This window comes from Amblyraja radiata, chromosome 3, assembly GCF_010909765.2.
Source record: "Amblyraja radiata isolate CabotCenter1 chromosome 3, sAmbRad1.1.pri, whole genome shotgun sequence".
In the NCBI taxonomy this organism is placed as follows: domain Eukaryota; kingdom Metazoa; phylum Chordata; class Chondrichthyes; order Rajiformes; family Rajidae; genus Amblyraja; species Amblyraja radiata.
Window position 1 is genome coordinate 33,662,004 of NC_045958.1, and position 18,348 is coordinate 33,680,351.

Genomic DNA, 18,348 nt, shown 5'->3' on the forward strand with positions numbered 1-18,348 from the left:
AGATACCCTATGGAGAAAATCTTACATTCGCTGATAATATCGTAAGATTCTACAGGGATTATCCTCGGGAAATTCTGGCCAAAAGACGCGAGTTTAAAAGGGCAAGCAGTATTTTATATGGACATTCTGAAGTTCATTATGGCGTGATCTAGCCAGCGAAAATGCTAATTTCGTTTAACGGCAAGCAACGCTCATTCACAGACCCGGACTCTGCTTGCAAATATGCCCAGGAGATTTTAAACAAAATTCAAGGAGGAACAGAATAATAGCCATTTTATCTGTGGAACTTGTTTTCTCTGTTTCAATTAAGACACTCAAACTGTTCAGATGCTTACCAGACAGGCTTATCTGGCAAGAATGTGTGTTCAATAACACAGCCTGAATTAAATTTCTGAACTGAAAGCACAGATGGAAGCTCAAGGTCGCAGGCTCGTTGCCAAGTCCTTCAGCCCTGACAACTATGAGACTGTCCCCTTTTGAAATGGCCATGATATGATGCATCTGTCCGACACTATATGACCTATTATTTACACATATAACATATAACAAACTAACTAATTAACTACTTACGCGCAATAAACTCAACTAACGCTAAAGGCGTAATGTACTATACTAACACGACTAACTATATAGCAGGAAGGATGGGGGAGGTTAGACATATATTTTAAATACTAATTATGAATTAACTAACATACAGGTTAATGAAAAGTGTAATTATTGACGAGGTAATTTAACCCATAATTACTTTTATTTTAGTCCAAATCTTCTAGCTTCTCTTTTATTCTATTTTAAACTGTTCAGCTATTAATTGACCTGATATGATAATTTTGGTTACAACTAGAGGGAACCGACTAACGTTGGGTCACACTTCAATAGGGGGGTAAGGCCCAGTGCATAATTTCATCGACGGAGGTCAATTTAAAAACAATCCTAGCTACCATTGGTGGCTTTTTTGTAAGATGTCGCTTTGTTGATAACTTACACTCACTTTTTTTGTTTATTCACAATTATGTGTTGCATGATTTAACAATGTTTATGTACACTTTATGTTATGTTTTTCTCTTTCCCTTAATTATGTTTAATAGTGTCAGGAGATGTAAAACTACTGCAAAAATTATGAAGGGCAACTCTGGAATCGGGATTCCGAGGTACTTAGCTGCATCACGTGAATCATACAGTCTGGTAATAATAGCCAATGCAAGATAATAGTCGAACAAATATCGGAGGTCTCACTTTTTGTAGTTGGAAAATCAGAGGTGCGAACGAGCCAATTAAGAGGGTTAAAATTCTGGCACAATTAAAATCATTAAATATGGATATTGCTTTCCTACAAGAGACACATTTGAAACAACAAACTCAGATCAGATTAAGGGCAAACTGGATAGGTCAAACCTATTACTCCTCATTCACCTCTAAAGCAAGAGGCACGGCCATTATAATTCGGAAGGGTATACCTTTTAAATTAAAGAAATCCATATCTGATAAAGAGGGAAGATACGTTATAGTCACGGGAGAAATTTACAATACACCATTAACTATGATAAATATTTACGCGCCTAATTTTGATAACCCAGAATTTATTAAGAAAATAATAGATTTAATTGCAGAGCATAATTATCAAAATATAATAATGGGGGGAGATTTTAACTGTGTTATAGACCCATACTTAGATAAATTGAATTTTTAAATACATATAAAAAATAACAACATAGCTGATGTTTGGAGAATAGCAAATCCAAGTGGTAGGGAATATTCATTTTACTCATCAGTTCATAAAACTTATTCACGAATTGACTATTTCTTATTGGACACAAAATTAATCCCATATACGAATAAACCATCATATCATAATAGTATTATTTCTGATCATTCACCATTGACTTTTATACTTAAAATTGAGGGAATGCCGGGTATAAAACCTTTTTGGAGATTCAACGCCCACATATTAAATATCCCGCAGGGCTATGAGTATATAAAAGAACAAACAAAATTTTTTTTCGAAATAAATGACACGCCGGGTATTTCTGCACCGCTATTATGGGAAACCTTCAAGGCATATATTCGCGGCGTCATAATCTCTTACCAAAGTTTTCAAAATAAGGAAAATAAAAGAGAACTTCAGCGGATAGAACAGGAAATAAAATTACTAGAACTGGACAATGCAACTGACCCAACCATAGATAAACATAATAAGATAACTTTATTGAAATATAAAATCAATAGAATACTATCGGCAAGAGTAATAAGATTATTCCAAATTACAAAACAAGCACACTTCGAATTTGGGGATAAGCCACATAAATTACTTGCGAGGCATCTGAAGCAACAAGAAAAGGAAAAAAATATCACTAAAATTAAATCGGATAAGGGTGAGTTTCTAACACTGCCAAAGGATATTAATAAGAGGTTTGCCCAATTTTATCATAATTTATATACATCTAAAATAAATACAGATGTTAGTAAAATTACTAATTTTTTAGATAATTGCAATCTCCCAAAATTGGATAGTTTAGAACAAGAGCAATTAGGAGCACGGATTACTAGTGAAGAAATAAAACAAATAATAAACTCACTGAAAAATGGGAAGACCCCAGGACCAGATGGTTTTAGTAATGAATTTTACAAAAGATTTCAGGTCAATTGTACCAAGATTATTCAATTTATACAAGCAGGCTTATACCGAAAATAAACTACCAGAAACCCTAGCAGAAGCAACAATAACGCTTATACCAAAAAAAATAAAGATTTAGATGAACCGGGTTCTTATAGAGCTATTTCACTTCTAAATATGGATCAGAAAATTTAGCAAAGATTCTAGCTAGAAGACTAAATAATTATATTAACAATTTAATAAATATGGATCAAACGGGATTTATACCCAAAAGACAATCATTTAATAATTTGAGAAGGCTTTTCAATATAATGTACTCTCACAATGAGGACAATGAAGATATTTCAGTTGTTACGCTGGATGCAGAGAAGGCATTTGATCAGGTAGAATGGCAGTATTTATACAAGGTACTCCAAAAATTTAATACGGGAGAGAATTTTATTAAATGGGTTAAACTACTTTACGATAGACCTACGGCAAGAATATTAACTAACAATATGCTATCTCCAAAATTTTACTTATCAAGGGGTAATAGGCAAGGTTGTGCCTTATCACCATTGCTATTTGCCCTTATGATAGAACCGCTGGCCGAAATGATTAGAAATCACCCGAATATTCACGGATATAACACTAAGGACTCAAAGAATAAAATTTCATTATACGCTGATGATATCCTTTTATATATTACTAATACACAAACGAGTATACCCACATTATTAACATTAATTGAGGAATTCGGCTCTTTTTCAGGATATAGAATAAATTGGAATAAAAGCGAAATTATGTCTTTAAAACCACAGGATTCGAGACACTTACTAAAATTCCCCTTCAAAATTGCAACAGAAAAATTCAAGTATCTGGGTATTCAAATTACGAGAAGACACAAATCATTATTTAGTGCCAATTTTATGCCACTATTAAATAAACTGAATGATATGATTACATTTTGGAAAACGCTCCCGCTCTCATTGATAGGTAGAATTAACGCTATAAAAATGACTTTCTTACCACAATTAATATATTTGTTTCAAGCGATCCCAATATATATTCCAAAATACTTTTTCAAAAAACTAGATTCTACTATCACTGATTTTATATGGGATTACAGAGCACACAGAATTCAACGAAAGCATTTGTGCAAACCTAAAGAAGTTTGGGGTTTATCATTACCTTACGTTATGTATTACTACTGGGCAGTGCATATTAAGAACATAATGTACTGGTTGGATACTTCCACTCAGCAGTTGGAGTGGATAAGAATGGAGAAAGAGGAGTGCTAGCCGCACGATATAGGAACGATCTTGCCCTCACCGATAAAATTGAATAGTATAATATATAAGAAGAACCCAATTATTCACAATACAATAAGAATTTGGAAACAAATAAAAGTATCCTTGAAATTAAATAATCTATCAGTACTAACCCCACTATTGAACAACCCCACATTCAAACCCATCTCTCATCCAAAAAACATATCAACAGTGGGATAGACTGGGGATTAGGAAAGTAGGGGATATGTATGAATTGGGCAAACTGTTATCATTTCAACATTTAAAATTAAAATTTAAACTGAAGGATAATCAATATTTTAAATATATACGGATATGTGACTTTATGAAGAAATATATACATAGATTTCAAATTATATTTTTAGACCCTTTAGAAGAAGCAATGAATATTAAGGCTGATTCACAAAAACTAATATCATACTTTTATAATAATATATTAAATAGAGAATTACCCTCAACAGAAGCACTAAGAGAAGATTGGGAACATGAGCTAATGATAAAGATCTCGAAGGATAGATGGGAAAAGTATCTGATGAACACACATAATTGTTCTATTAATGCAAGACATAATGTAATTCAATTCAAATTATTACATAGACTATATTATTCAAAAACGAGGTTGAATAAATTTTATCCAAACGTCTCTCCCAGATGCGATAAATGTTTGTTTCAAAACGCTAATATAACACATTCATTTGTAGGATGTACAAAGTTGAATAAATTTTGGAGCGATATATTTGATATATTTACAAAGCTTTTCAAGTCCACAATAGAACCTAAAACGGAATGGATTATATTTGGAATAATAGTAGAAGATATCAATTTAAATAAAGATCAAAACTTTTTTTTAATTATGGGTTAATAATTGGAAAGAAATTGATACTTAAATTTTGGAAAAATACAACCATACCAACTGTTAAAATGTGGATTAGGAATATGATGGACATAGCACGCCTTGAAGAAATGAGACTCCGACTAATAGATAAATATGACCAATTCTTAAGGAGTTGGTCTCCTTTCATCGACTTTTTGGAATCACGTGATGCAGCGGTACCGTAAAGATTGCTGATTTCAGTTCATGCCGTGGATAGATCTACGTCTCCGAATAAAGATTTGAAAATGTCTCTTTTAAGTGGCCTTCTCTCCTATTTCTACTTTCCACTTTTTCTTTTTTTTATATACACACTTCACGTTTTTCTATTCTCTACCATCTATTTTTCCTCTTTTTCCCCTTTCTATTGTTTTCTTTTTCTTGTCTTGCTTACTTCCTTCTCAAAACATAAAACTAGAGGTTGTACATAGAATGGATTACGGTATGACATAGTTGGCACCTAAAATTAGGTTCCACTGTACTGTTTTGTACTGTATTAACTTCTAATAAAATAACCAACAAAAAAAGAATGCTTCAATCTATAATAACTGAAAATTCTTTCAGTTCTCTTAATTTTTAAGAAACTTATGGGCTTTTGACTGTCCTCGATCACAGCTTTAGTGTTAGGTCAATGGAAAAGCAATAAGGAACAAGATGCTAATTTCCGAGTATGAAAATGGCCATAACTTTTTTAATACTGAAGATATGAAAGTGAATTAGGTGTCAAATTGAACTTTTTTTAATGCTTTATCTGATGGGATAAATTACAGACTTGATTTTTAAAATCTCAAAAGTTTGTAACATTGCTACGTAGTCAGGATGGAACCCAGGTCTCTGGCGCTGTGAGGCAGCGACTCTACCATGGTACCACTGTGCCACTGCTCCTGTGTTGCAAAGATAAGTTGTGCGGGGAGGTAGCGTGGGGTAGAGAGTGGGGGGAGGGGGTGTGCTAGTTGGCAGGAGGGTCGGCCAGGGTCGGTGTGTAGAGGTCTCCCCCCATGAGATTATCCCATGACCAGTTCCCGCTCCGGATAAATTCTCTGGATAAATTACAGACTCGATTTTTAAAATCTCAAAATTTTGTAACATTGCTACTTTGACCCTTCTTCAGACTCAAGCATTTCTCCAGCATTTTTGCCCACCGCGCTATAGTTGCTGCCTCACCCGCATTTACATTCCCGTGCAGATGGTGTGATAGGTGAGATGACGGTGGTCCCAGCACCGACCCCCCCCCCCCCCCCCCCGAGGCACCGCTCACACCTCCCACCCTCACCTCTGGCGGCCGCTCTGTCCACACTACATGGAGATTTAACCCCGGCCCGGAGCCAGGAGCGGACCGGGTGAGTGGGGGCGTCGGTGCCGCCTCCGGAGCCGTGGGGATGAATCTCGGGCTAAGTCTCCGCTCCGATGCCCGACCCCCGGGTCACTGTCCCTCACCTCCCCCGGACCCCAGCTGGACACAGCAAAGATCCTATAGCGGAGCACCTGGGCCGGCCCCCATTCCCGGGGAGAGGGGGAAATGCTCGTCGGACATCGCCAAGTCTCTGCTCACTCTGGGAGTTGTCGCCGCTTCACTGACCCACACTCTCACACACAACCTAACACACACCCTTACACACACACAAGGTTTAAAGGGATTTGGGCCAAATGCGGATAAATCGGATTAGTTTAGATGGGGCATCTTGACCTGCATGAACAAGTTGGGATGAAGGGCCTGTTTCCTTGCTGTAAGACTATGACACCATAAATGCACCAGATTCCACAATTTGTGTGTGTGTGTGTGTGTGTGTGTGTGTGTGTGTGTGTGTGTGTGTGTGTGTGTGTGTGTGTGTGTGTGTGTGTGTGTGTGTGTGTGTGTGTGTGTGTGTGTGCGCCCCCTACTGGCCGCATAAATGTGCCAAATATATACATGTGGCCCTCATGCTGAAAAGGTTGGAGGCCCCTGGCTTAAGGTATGGCCAGAGAGATTTAAAAGACAAGACAAGAACTATTACTTACCATCAATAATGCATGAATTTGACCTATATTGGGTGGAAGCAAAAACAATGACACCGTGAAGCTAGATTAACAACTCAATTACTCAGTTTCACATAAAGAAAACCTTCAGAGTTCTTTAGTTTGTAGGGAAATCATTTTTAGAATGCCTTAGAATAAAGTTTCACTATCAAATTCTGAGATATTAAAAATAAAATGATACATTCAAAGATAGAAAGTACCATATCAAGATAACATTGGATCTCTCTCTCTCCCTCTGTTCTACCCCTCCATCCCCTCTCTCCCCTCTCTCCCCGCAGCCCCCCCACTGCACCTCCAACAAAATATTATCAGCAAAGTGAGAATAGCTCTAAAAAAGTTTTATTCTACAGTAATCTAGTTTCATTAGATTAGAGTATAGGAGCAGGGAGGTTCTACTGCAGTTGTACAGGGTCTTGGTGAGACCACACCTGGAGTATTGCGTTCAGTTTTGGTCTCCAAATCTGAGGAAAGACATTCTTGCCATAGAGGGAGTACAGAGAAGGTTCACCAGACTGAGTCCTGGGATGTCAGGACTTTCATATGAGGAAAGACTGGATAGACGGCTTGTACTCGCTAGAATTTAGAAGATTGAGGGGGATCTTCTAGAAACTTACAAAATTCTTAAGGGGTTGGACAGGCTAGATGCAGAAAGATTGTTCCCGATGTTGGGGAAGTCCAGGACAAGGGGTCACAGTTTAAGGATAAAGGAGACATCCTTTCGGACGAAGATGAGAAAAATGTTTTCACACAGAGAGAGGTGGATCTGGAATTCTCTGCCACAGAATGTAGTTGAGGCCAGTTCATTGGCTATATTTAAGAGGAAGTTAGATGTGGCCCTTGTGGCTAAAGGGATCAGGGGGTATGGAGAGAAGTCAAGTACAGGATACTGAGTTGGATGATCAGCCATGATCATATTGAATGGCGGTGCAGGCTCGAAGGGCCGAATGGCCTACTCCAGCACCTATTTTCTATGTTTCTATGGTTCTATTATGAAACGCAATTGCATCACCAACAGTATTACTAACTGTAACAGTCCCACATTACCAACAGCAATTGCAATACTAACAGTAGTAGCTAAAGCAAAAATTAAAACATATACAGTGCATTCAGAAAGTATTCAGACCCCTTCACTTTTTCCACATTTCGTTATGTTACAGCCTTTTTAAAAATGGATTAAATTCTTTTTTTTTATCATCAATCTACACACAATACCCGAGAATGAAGAAGCGAAAGATTTTTGCAAAGTAATTAAAAAGAAATAACTGAAATATCATAGAAACCTAGAAAATAGGTGCTGGAGTAGGCCATTCGGCCCTTCGAGTCACATTTACTTAAGTATTCAGACACTCAAAATTGAACTTTGGTTCATCCTGTTTCCATTGATTATCCTTGAGATGTTTCTACAACTTGGTTGGAGTCCAACAGTGGTAAATTAACTTGATTGGACATGACCTGTCTATATAAGGTCCCACAGTTGACAGTGCACGTCAGAGCAAAAACCAAGCCATGAAGACGAAAGAATTGTCCGTAGACCTCCGAGACAGGATTGTGTCGAGACACAGATCTGGTCTGATGAAACCAAGATTGAACTCTTTGACCTGAATGCCAAGTGTCACGTCTGGAGGAAACCAGGCACCGCTCATCACCTGGCCAATACCATACCTACGGTGAAGCATGGTGGTGGCAGCATCATGCTGTGGGGATTTCAGCGGCAGGAACTGAGAGACTAGTCAGGATCGAGGGAAAGATGAACGGTGCAAAGTACAGAGAGATCTTTGATGAAAACCTGATCCAGAGCATTCTGGACCTCAGACTGGGGCAGAGGTTCACCTTCCAACAGGACAATGACCCGAAGCACACAGCCAAGACAAGTCTTTAATTAAACTTTACCTGTTGATCCCCAACACAATGTTCACAGTGGGAAACAGCTTATCCTGCACCCCATGATAATACAATGGAAAACTATGCTGCAGATGCTGGGATTTGACACAAAGCAGGAAATGCAGAAAGAGAAACCAGCTAACATTTCATATCAGGTACTCTTCATCGTCAGAATTAGAGAAGAATGGTAGGTGGAAATACAGGAGAGAGGAGGAGTGGAGAAGATGTGACTGGTGGTGGGATAATTTCTGCTGGTTCCAGAATTATCCCACATCACATCTTCCCCTCTCCTCCCCTTCCTACCTTTTGCAGGACTGCTCACTTCATGATTCCCCAGACCACTCTTTCTTCTCATCCCACGGAACCTCCTCCTCCTCCTCCTCCTCCTCAAGCAAGCAGAGGTGATATAAAATCTGTTCATGCACCTATTTTCTGCCACGATCCAAGGTCACAGACAACCATGCCTGGTGAAGAAGTGATTTACTTGCACTTTTTGAAATCTAGTGCACTTAGGTTCACAATCTTCTCCCCTTCGACATTGAAGAAACAAACACAGATTGGATGACTGCTTTGCAGGGGTAATCCAAAAAGGCCTGATGCATGCAATTTCAATTCTCAATCTCATTTTTTTTCCAGCTATCTCCCCCCCCCCTACACCAATCAGTCTGCATTGTTGCACAGTGCTGTGACAATGCATCAGATTTGATGAGTGATGTAGAGAATAGGGCACCGGAGTGCAGTAAACACACAGGTATTGGTCCAAATACTCAGCAGGTCAGGTACCACTGGAAAAATAGGAAGAGATAACATTTCACATTGTTGATCTTTCTCAAAAGTGGTAAAAGTTATAAGGGAGGTTAGACATGGAAATGTCACCTGTTTTCCCACTAATTGTGTCTAACCTCTTCAGAATATTTAGTTTATTCCGTTTTTATATCAAATTGCTTCAGCAGAATTTTGCAACTATTGTTATTTAAACAGGGCAATAGAAGTAACTTAGGGATGGCACGGTGGTGCAGCAGTAGGGTTGCAGCCGTACAGCACCAGAGACCCAGGTTTCATCTTGACTACAGGTGCTGTCGGCATGGAGTTTGTACGTTCTTCCTGTGACATGCATGGGTTTCCCCTTGTGCTCCGGATTCCTCCCACACTCTAAAGACGTACAGGTTTGTAGGTTAATTGGCTTTGGTAAAATTGTGTGTAGGATGGTTAGAGTCCTGGGTTCACTGTTTAGCGCGGACTCGGTGGGCCGAAGATCCTGTTTCCGCGCTGTATCTCTTAAACTAAATTGGTATGCAGCTGGATTATTGGCTTTGAGTGCGTGCTTGCGATATATTGGCAGGGGTGGTAGATGGGATTGGCTGCAATTTTTTTTTAAACCCAGAGGCTGAATGACATAAAAAAACTGTATTTCTATCTCAACCCATAAGAAGTGGGCACATAAAAGTGGACTAACTTAAACTACTGAAATACTTACGAGGATTTCCTGCTTAAATTACTCCTATTCTGCCAAAGCGATCCTTCAGCCAAGTCCTGAAAATAGAGAAATATTATATTAAATCAGTTTTACACATATCAGAATATGTTTTGTTTTCATTCTGCCTCTCTTCACTGGTCAGAAGTTGCCATGGAGAAATAAAGCAGTTTGCACAGCACCGGACTAGTGTTAGGATCCAGCCAACCCACAAATCAGCAGAAGGTATGAAAATAACATGATACATAAAATGTTAGACTTGCTTCCATCAACAACTGTTGAATCTATTATATATTAAAAGTCTGTGGCTGCCGCCGTCCGTCCGTCCGCCGTCCGTCCGGCTGCCTTTCGGCCTTTTGATTCGTTCCATCGTGTGATGTCACAATGCCCAATGCCCAAAGACATTCTTGCCATAGAGGGAGTACAGAGAAGGTTAACCAGACTGATTCCTGGGATGTCAGGACTTTCATATGAAGAAAGACTGGATAGACTCGGTTTGTACTCGCTAGAATTTAGAAGATTGAGGGGGGACCTTATAGAATCTTATGTTTCTATGTTTCCCTCTCCTCACCCCTCTCCCTCTCCCCCACCCCTCTTCACTCTCTACACCAACCCCTTCCCTCTCCCCCTGCCCCCTACACCTCTGTCCCTCTTCCACCACTCCCCCTACCCCTCCCTCCCCACTCTTCCACTTCTCTCCCCCCTTCCCCCTCCACTCTCCCTCCCCACTCTTTCCCCTCTCTCCCCCCACCCCTATCCCCCTCCCTCCCTCCCCCCCTCCCTCCCCATCCCCCCTCCCCCACATCTCTCTCCCCATCCCCCTCTCTCACCCCCTACCCCGCCCTCCTTTCCCTCCCAACTCTGTCCCGTTTCCTCCTCCTCCTCTCCCCTCCCTCCCCTCTTCTCCCCCCCCCCTCCCCCCACCTGTGTGTTTGGAGGGTGGTTAATGTGAGTGTGATGTCGCAGCCCCCCCCCCCCCCGCAAACGCCGTTGGGGAAACAGACCCAACGGGTCTGCACTTGGTCTAGTAAACTATAAAACTGTAATAAAGTTGAGAATGCATAGATGTCAACAAAAGTGCAATTGAATGTTGAATACATTATGTTGAATTATTTTGTATAAATATGCACATCCAAGACAGCAAACAATTATAGTTGTGTAGGAAGGAACTGCAGATGCTGGTTTGCACAGAAGATGGACACAAAATGCTGGAGTAATTCAACAGGGCAGGCAGCATCTCTGGAGAGAAGGAATGGGTGCCATTTCAGGTTGAGATCCTTCTTCAGACTAATTTATATATAGTTATACAATATATAGTTAACAATTATAGTTGGTGCCACTTTTTTTGTTCCTCTAATCCAGGTGTCGGCAACATACGGCCCCCGGGCCGAATGCAGCCCGTAACCCGAAATCATCCGGCCCGCAGGCATATTTTTTTCAGTAATTATCCTGCCCGCATGCTTCCGCCATCTCCGGTACCTCCCGGGCCCAAGGCCGTGGCACCCAGGCACGGTGACGCAAGGAGGCCTGCGCTGGCGGCCACAATGGCAGAGCCGCTGAACAGCGCCGAATGCCGAGCAGCGGCGAGTGCCGAGCTCTGGCTGTACCGCATCCTACGCAAAGCCGCCGATACGGCCGCGCACCTTCTGTGTCTGGGCTTCCCGGCTAAATAGGCTGGGGACGAGTGAGTGTGAGTATTTGAGCCACCACCTTCAGGACAGAGCCAAGGCAATGGTCTGTAGGTACGCCATGTTTGTGAGCGCCCGTAACTCGCAGCCAGTGCTCCGGGGGGGAGGGTCCTCGGAGGGGCGCGATCTATGTGAACACGTGATTTGGTGCCTGCCATCCGGGGCGGGATCCATGTGTACACGTAATGGATGTGGCCCGCCATCCGCTCACAGACATGCGTCCTGGCCCATATGCAGAACAATTTTGCCGACCCCTGCTCTAATCAATACTTCATGCTCTTTAATTAGAGCTAAATGTTTGGATACACTATCTACTTCCATGGGCCACAACAGACAGAGGACTGAGTACCTTAGCCAGTCCAGCAAACCATCCTGTAACTCCAGTCAAATACCTGGGCAAGACGGGGACCACAATGGAAGTGTTGGCTTCTGTTACACGTGCTCAGTTAGTAGGCACTAATGACAGTGGATATCACTGTTCACATTAGATCAAATGGTCTCACTTCAATCTAGCAATCTCTCTTCCAAACAGGTTGGATTGATAGAGATACTCAGCAGGGAAGCAAGTCCTTCAGGCCACCCTGTCCATCTAGAGGGTGACACAGTGACGCAGTGGTAGAGTTGCTGCCATTCTGCGCCAGAGACCAGAGTACTGTCGGTACAACGTTTGTACATTCTCCCTGAGACCACATGGGTTTTCTCCAGGTCTTTGGCCTTTAGGAGGTAATAAGCTATTGTTTCTCAGTGTGGGACGACAAAACACAATCTTTGTCCAGGTTACTATTCGGGTTGGGAAGAAAACATTTGCAACATTAATTTCTCCATGATAATTTTTTAAGAAGCTTAAAAAAATTAGATGACATTGATAATGTATGCACTGCCACCAGGATTTTTAGGTAATGTTAATTTTATGCAAATAAAACTAATTCTATTCAGTTGGTTGAAATAAAGCTACAAATCAAAAACCTACACATTAATGTACACGTGATAATGCTATAGAAATATGCATAAGAAAGCATCACCTCCAATGAAGTCCTCAAAACCTCGCTGTGTGGCTTGGATGTGTTGGTATCTGGATTGTGAATGTTTTCGTTTGAACAACTGTCTGCCTCATAACCTGTTAAAGCAAAGTACAAGGGACAAGAATTTCAGTGCTGTATATCTTTATAGTTATTAACAATGCATCTTCCAGGAGTAAATGTTGTGATATTCTTTAAAGGGAAATCACACTTATTTTTATTAAGCGTAAAACTGACCTGTGATAAATGAATTTGATCAGGATCATAACTGGGATTAAAAATGTATAAGAATTGCCAACTATGTATGCCAACATTTCCTCTTTCCTAACTCTCTACAACCTTCCAGCCCAGTCTAGGTTTGGATGGATCCCAACTCACCACCAAGAGATGAAAGTTTTATGTATTGCAGAACAGATGATAACCAGTTGCAATGGTTCAATGGCATAGAAACAAAGAACTGCAGATACTGGTTTATACCAAATATGGACACAAAATGTCTAGAGTAACTCAGCGGATCAGGCAGCATCTCTGGAGAAAATGGTTGTGGGGTGACGTTTGGGGTCAGACTGCAGAAGGATTCGGACCTGAAAGGTCGCCCATCCTTTTTCTCCACAGATGCTGCCTGACCTGCTGAGTTACTCCAGCACTTTGTATCTATCTTTAGTTCAATGATTTAGTTACCTAAAAAGATAACTTGCCTGAAAGGCCTCATCCCCAAATCAATTGCAAAGAAAAAGTCCATAAGCTCAAATAAACATAAAGGAAACTTAAATACCCACAAAAGGAGCCTTACATTTAGTACAGACATGGGAGATAAATGCATGCTGAAAATTAAATTCCTCTAGCATTCCATCAATCCACCACTATGACATGTTTAAATACTAATGGATACGAATTCAATTGCAGAATGGAAGCATGCAATTTGATGCTGAGAGAACTGGTGTGACATTCTCTAGAGAAGCTATTTTCATATCATTATAGCTTTATGAGAGGTATAGATAGGGTGGATAGTCAGAACATTTTGTCTTGAGTGTAGAAAAAATAATAGATAATAGACAATAGATGCAGCAGTAGGTCATTCGACCCTTTGAGCCAACTCCGCCATTCAATGTGATCATGGCTGATCATCCACAATCAGTACCCCATTCCTGCCTTCTCCCCATATCCCCTGACTCCGCTATCTTTAAGAGCCCTATCTAGCTCTCTCTTGAAAGCATTCACAGAACCGGCCTCCACCTCCTTCTGAGGCAGAGAACAAAGACTAGAGAGCATGGCCTTAATGTGAGAGAGGCAAAGTTTAAAGGAAATTCGTTTTTTTTATATACAGAGATTGATGGATTGCACTGCCATGGGTGGTGGTGGAAGCAGACACAACAGTACTATTTAAAAAGCTTTTTGAAAGGCACATGGCTAAGCACGGAATGGAGGGATATGGATGTGTGCAGAGGAGATTAATGTAACTTGGCATCATGTTCAGCACAGACATTGTGGGCTGAAGTGTTCTATGTTCTATGTCACATGGAGTATTAGTCCAGTGTGGCGTCAAATCTGACTGTCAATATTTTCATGTCTCTTTAGCCATTTTACAAAACAAATTCAAAAACAATGTTTAATTATTCTCCTATTTCTACCTTCTAACTTGAAAACATGAAAAGACAGCAAGATAATGTTTTAAGAAGAATTTCTGAAGAAGGGTCTCGACCTGAAACGTCACCTATTACTTTTCTCCAGAGATGTGCTGAGGTACTCCAGCTATCTTTAAATTTAAATTGTCCACCTTTAAAGTTTGTTTTTAATCTTACTTTATTTCCCCTTTGGTTGCTATTCCAAAACCATTAAAATCAATACGTTCTCTGATCATGCACCATATCTAAAATTATGCTGTAAGAATCTCACCAGGACTAAGCTGTGATATTCAAAAAAAATGTCAGTATTCCAGAACTTGCGTGAAAATCCTAACTAATGGCTCAGGATTTGCTAAACACCAACACTTCTTTTCAGAACTACCAGCATTAGCCAACAAACCTTACTCCCCCAGGATGAAAATATCAAATACTAGAGAGCATACAAAAAGAACTTCCCCTGAGGCGATAAGAAGGGTTTCGACGCGAAATGTCACCCATTCCTTCTCTCCAGAGATGCTGCCTGTCTCGCTGAGTTACTCCAGCATTTTGTGTCTACTAGAGGGCATAGCTTTAAGCAAAGAGTGGCAAAGTTTAAAGTAGATGTGCAGAGCCCGTCTTTTACACGGAGGGTGGCGAGTTCCTGGAACGTGATGCCAGGGGTGGTGGTGGAGGTAGATGCAATAGTGACATTTAAGAGACTTACAAATAGGCACATGGATGTGCAGGGAATGGAGGGACCAGATAGGAGTTCATCTTAGCATCATGTTTGGCACAGACATTGTAGGCCAAAGGGTCTGTTCCTGTTCTATCTTCCATCCCAATGTTCTAAAATCACCCCAATGATTACACTAACTGAAGATTTGAATTTCCACTTTATTATTCAAGAGATGCGTAAAGAAACATACTGATCTGGTTGAAAGTGGAAACAGTTAACCAGTTTGTGTTCGTTTCTTTATCTTCTACGTTCTTCTCACTTCCAGCGTAGCTTTGTTGATCAGAGTCCAGACTCTTCCGAGAGCATCCATCCACAGTGATGACCTGCAACAAACCGAATTGAGCACTTTACTCTACAGGAAATACACATGAAAACTTACATTGGGGTAAAGTATATAGCAACCATCTTTACCTTCAGTTTGCACAGTCCCTCCAGCTCTGGAGGCTGTGCTGGAGAACTGAAGCAGTGGCCAGTCAGTAAAGGGAGATAAAGTCTGGAAAATCCCAAAGATTTCTATCCAATTCAGATCAGAGTTAACATAGAACATAGTTCTTGCAAAGTTAAGAATATCAATGTGTATAAAACATTAAAGGATAAATTCAATCAATCTGATCAGGTCGTAATCAGCTCAAGAATTCTTCCTGGAAACCAATTTATATTAATTAGATGGATGAAATGTTAAGATGGAATGTTATGATCCAGGAAAGGTATGGCAAGATGAAATATTATGAAGGAACAACATGGCCCTGGTGTGAATATCAACTGCTTTTGTTTTGTTTTTTGCTAATCAAAAGAATCTTTTGCATCTGCACTGGTATCAAATTGAAAAAAATAAATTAATCAAGTGCCTGAATATGTTCTTAAGCATTGATCAAAGACAGAGATATGAATGTCATATCGACTGACAACACTCTATTTGAAAATATTAGCAGTACTTGAGAGGTTATCTTGGGTGCAGATATCAATGTATGGAACTGGCCACAATGCAGCTGAATGCAATAATATTGACATAATATGGAACCTGGTTACCCATCATCCTTCTGAGAGGGATGGTGGTGTACTGTGTGCAGTCAAATGGAAAGCATTACAAGGTTCTTAAGGAAAGTGCACCAAATCACATTGCCACAAGCCTCCTATTGGCTTAGGTTTCTTATTGCCGTGTGTACTGAGATACGGTGAAAAGCTTTGTTTTGCATGCTGTCCAATGAGATCAGATGACACTATATAAAATACAATCAAGTCAAGCTCAAGTACAACAGATAGAGTAAAGTACAGAGTACAAAATATAGTTCTTAGCATTGTAGCGCATCAGTTTCACAGACAAAGTCCAATGTCCACAATTGGATAGAGGTGAAAGAGACAGTACACTAGCTTATGGAAGGACCATTCAGAAACCCGATAGCAGAAGGGAAGAAGCTGTTTCAGAGTCTGGTGATTCACACTTTCAAGCATTTGCACCTTCTGCTGGACGGGCGCAGGGAGAAGAAGGAAAGAAGAGGGTGGGACAAGTCTTTAATCAACGTTGGCTGCTTTTCCAAGACAGCGTGAAGTGTACATGGAGTCAATGATGGGAAGACTGGTCTGTGTGATGGACAGATGGACAGAGCTACATCTACAACTCTCTACAATTACAGAGCTGTTCCCAAACTTATACAAAAATCTATATATGCAAGTTCTGTTTGGTGTAAATAGCATTGGCATTTCAGTTACCACTAAGTATGTTTCCTCTCTTACCCACCGGTACATGCAGATTTGGAAGTTTCTTTTGTTCTCTTGAAGATGCTTTCTCGTCATTTTGTGACTTTCTTTTTGGCCTTATTGAGTGGTAACGTTGTGATGATTTTGTAAAGGCTGAAGTCGGGGAAAAAACATACTTAAGTTAAAAATATACAGTGCACAATGCAAATTTGAGATGACTTCATTTCAGTTGCAGATTATTACAGCAAAGGCAACATCTGAACATCAGATTAAATCTGTTTGCTACCAACATGATGGAGCATGCAGATCTTGGACAGACTTCAACAGGCTCTATAGAGGTGGATGGCATTCATCCAGTTTGATAAAGGGACCAATTCAGTGAACTAATTTGGCAATGGAAGCAACTAGAGAACTGTACAATCAGTTGGCTAATCAAACGTAAACCAGAGCAAGGTTATTTTGAACCACATAAATCAATAGGCTTGGTGGGTCAAAGGGCCTGTTTCCACGCTATATCACTAAAGCCTAAACTCAATTGCCTTGATGAAGGGCTTTTGTTAAGGATGTTAATCATTAGTTTCATTGATATTACACTAAGTTTATTTGAAAGCTCCTTGTCAGCTTTTCCCGATTTGCTTTATGCAGTGAGTTCATACAATGCCAATCCTTATGCTCACCTCCAATTACTACACCATATCACTGGAGTAATATTGCAGAGCAATTATATACAATACCAAGTAATCTGCTATTTAAACATACTGGTTATGTCATGTACTTTTCCAGGACAATGCATGAATGCTAAACCAACTTGCAACCTCCGCATCTTGATATACAATGACTGAGTAGTTGATACTCAGTTAATTTATAGCTTTAAGTAGATAAGTAGATACTAGATTGGTGCTCTAATGTCTTATTCCAAAAAGGTCTTTCTTCCAGCAAGTGTGTATTTTATGTTATTTGTTGCTTACCAGGGGAAATGTGGGGATGGCTGTACTGCTAATGGGATGGCAAGATCGTGTCATGAGAAGGGATTAGGTCGTCTCAGGCTGTAGTCTTGAAAGTTTCCACGAATGAGAAGGGTTGAAACATAAAAATGTATGACACAACTTTCTCTGGCTGGATGCAAAGAGCATCCTAGTCCTGGCCAGGAGATCTAGAATTTGGGGTCACAGTCTCCAATCTGAGGTCACACTTGCTTTAAAACATCCACCAATGAAAAACAAGGTAGCATGCCCTGATGATGACTGTCCAGTGGCTCCAAGATCCATCATTATAAAGTGTTTTGAGAGGCTGCACATCAACTCCAGCCTCCCAGACAGCCTTGATCCACTGTAATTCGCTTACCACCAACACAGTCCCTCAGCATATGCCCCCTCCGTGGCACTACACATCCCTGGAACGTCTGGATAACAAGGACACCCGCGTCAGAGTCTTATTTATTGATTATAGCTCTACCATTCA

The 18,348-nt window shown here is 40.4% G+C and overlaps 1 protein-coding gene across 2 annotated transcripts in view; it reads right to left on the bottom strand.

The window, feature by feature from the left end:
* Window positions 1-18,348, bottom strand: part of trpm6 (transient receptor potential cation channel subfamily M member 6) — a 128,012-nt gene that overhangs the window by 27,414 nt on the left and 82,250 nt on the right. The window contains exons 27-31 of one of the 2 annotated variants that reach the window (XM_033017558.1): window positions 16,928-17,040; window positions 15,380-15,512; window positions 12,853-12,947; window positions 10,146-10,201; window positions 6,770-6,792 (exon numbers count right to left, since the gene is read on the bottom strand). In XM_033017558.1, coding sequence (XP_032873449.1) covers window positions 6,770-6,792; window positions 10,146-10,201; window positions 12,853-12,947; window positions 15,380-15,512; window positions 16,928-17,040 — 420 coding nt within the window. Of the gene's footprint in view, window positions 1-6,769; window positions 6,793-10,145; window positions 10,202-12,852; window positions 12,948-15,379; window positions 15,513-16,927; window positions 17,041-18,348 lie in introns of those variants that run through there. The other variant, XR_004411346.1, reaches the window with a different exon arrangement.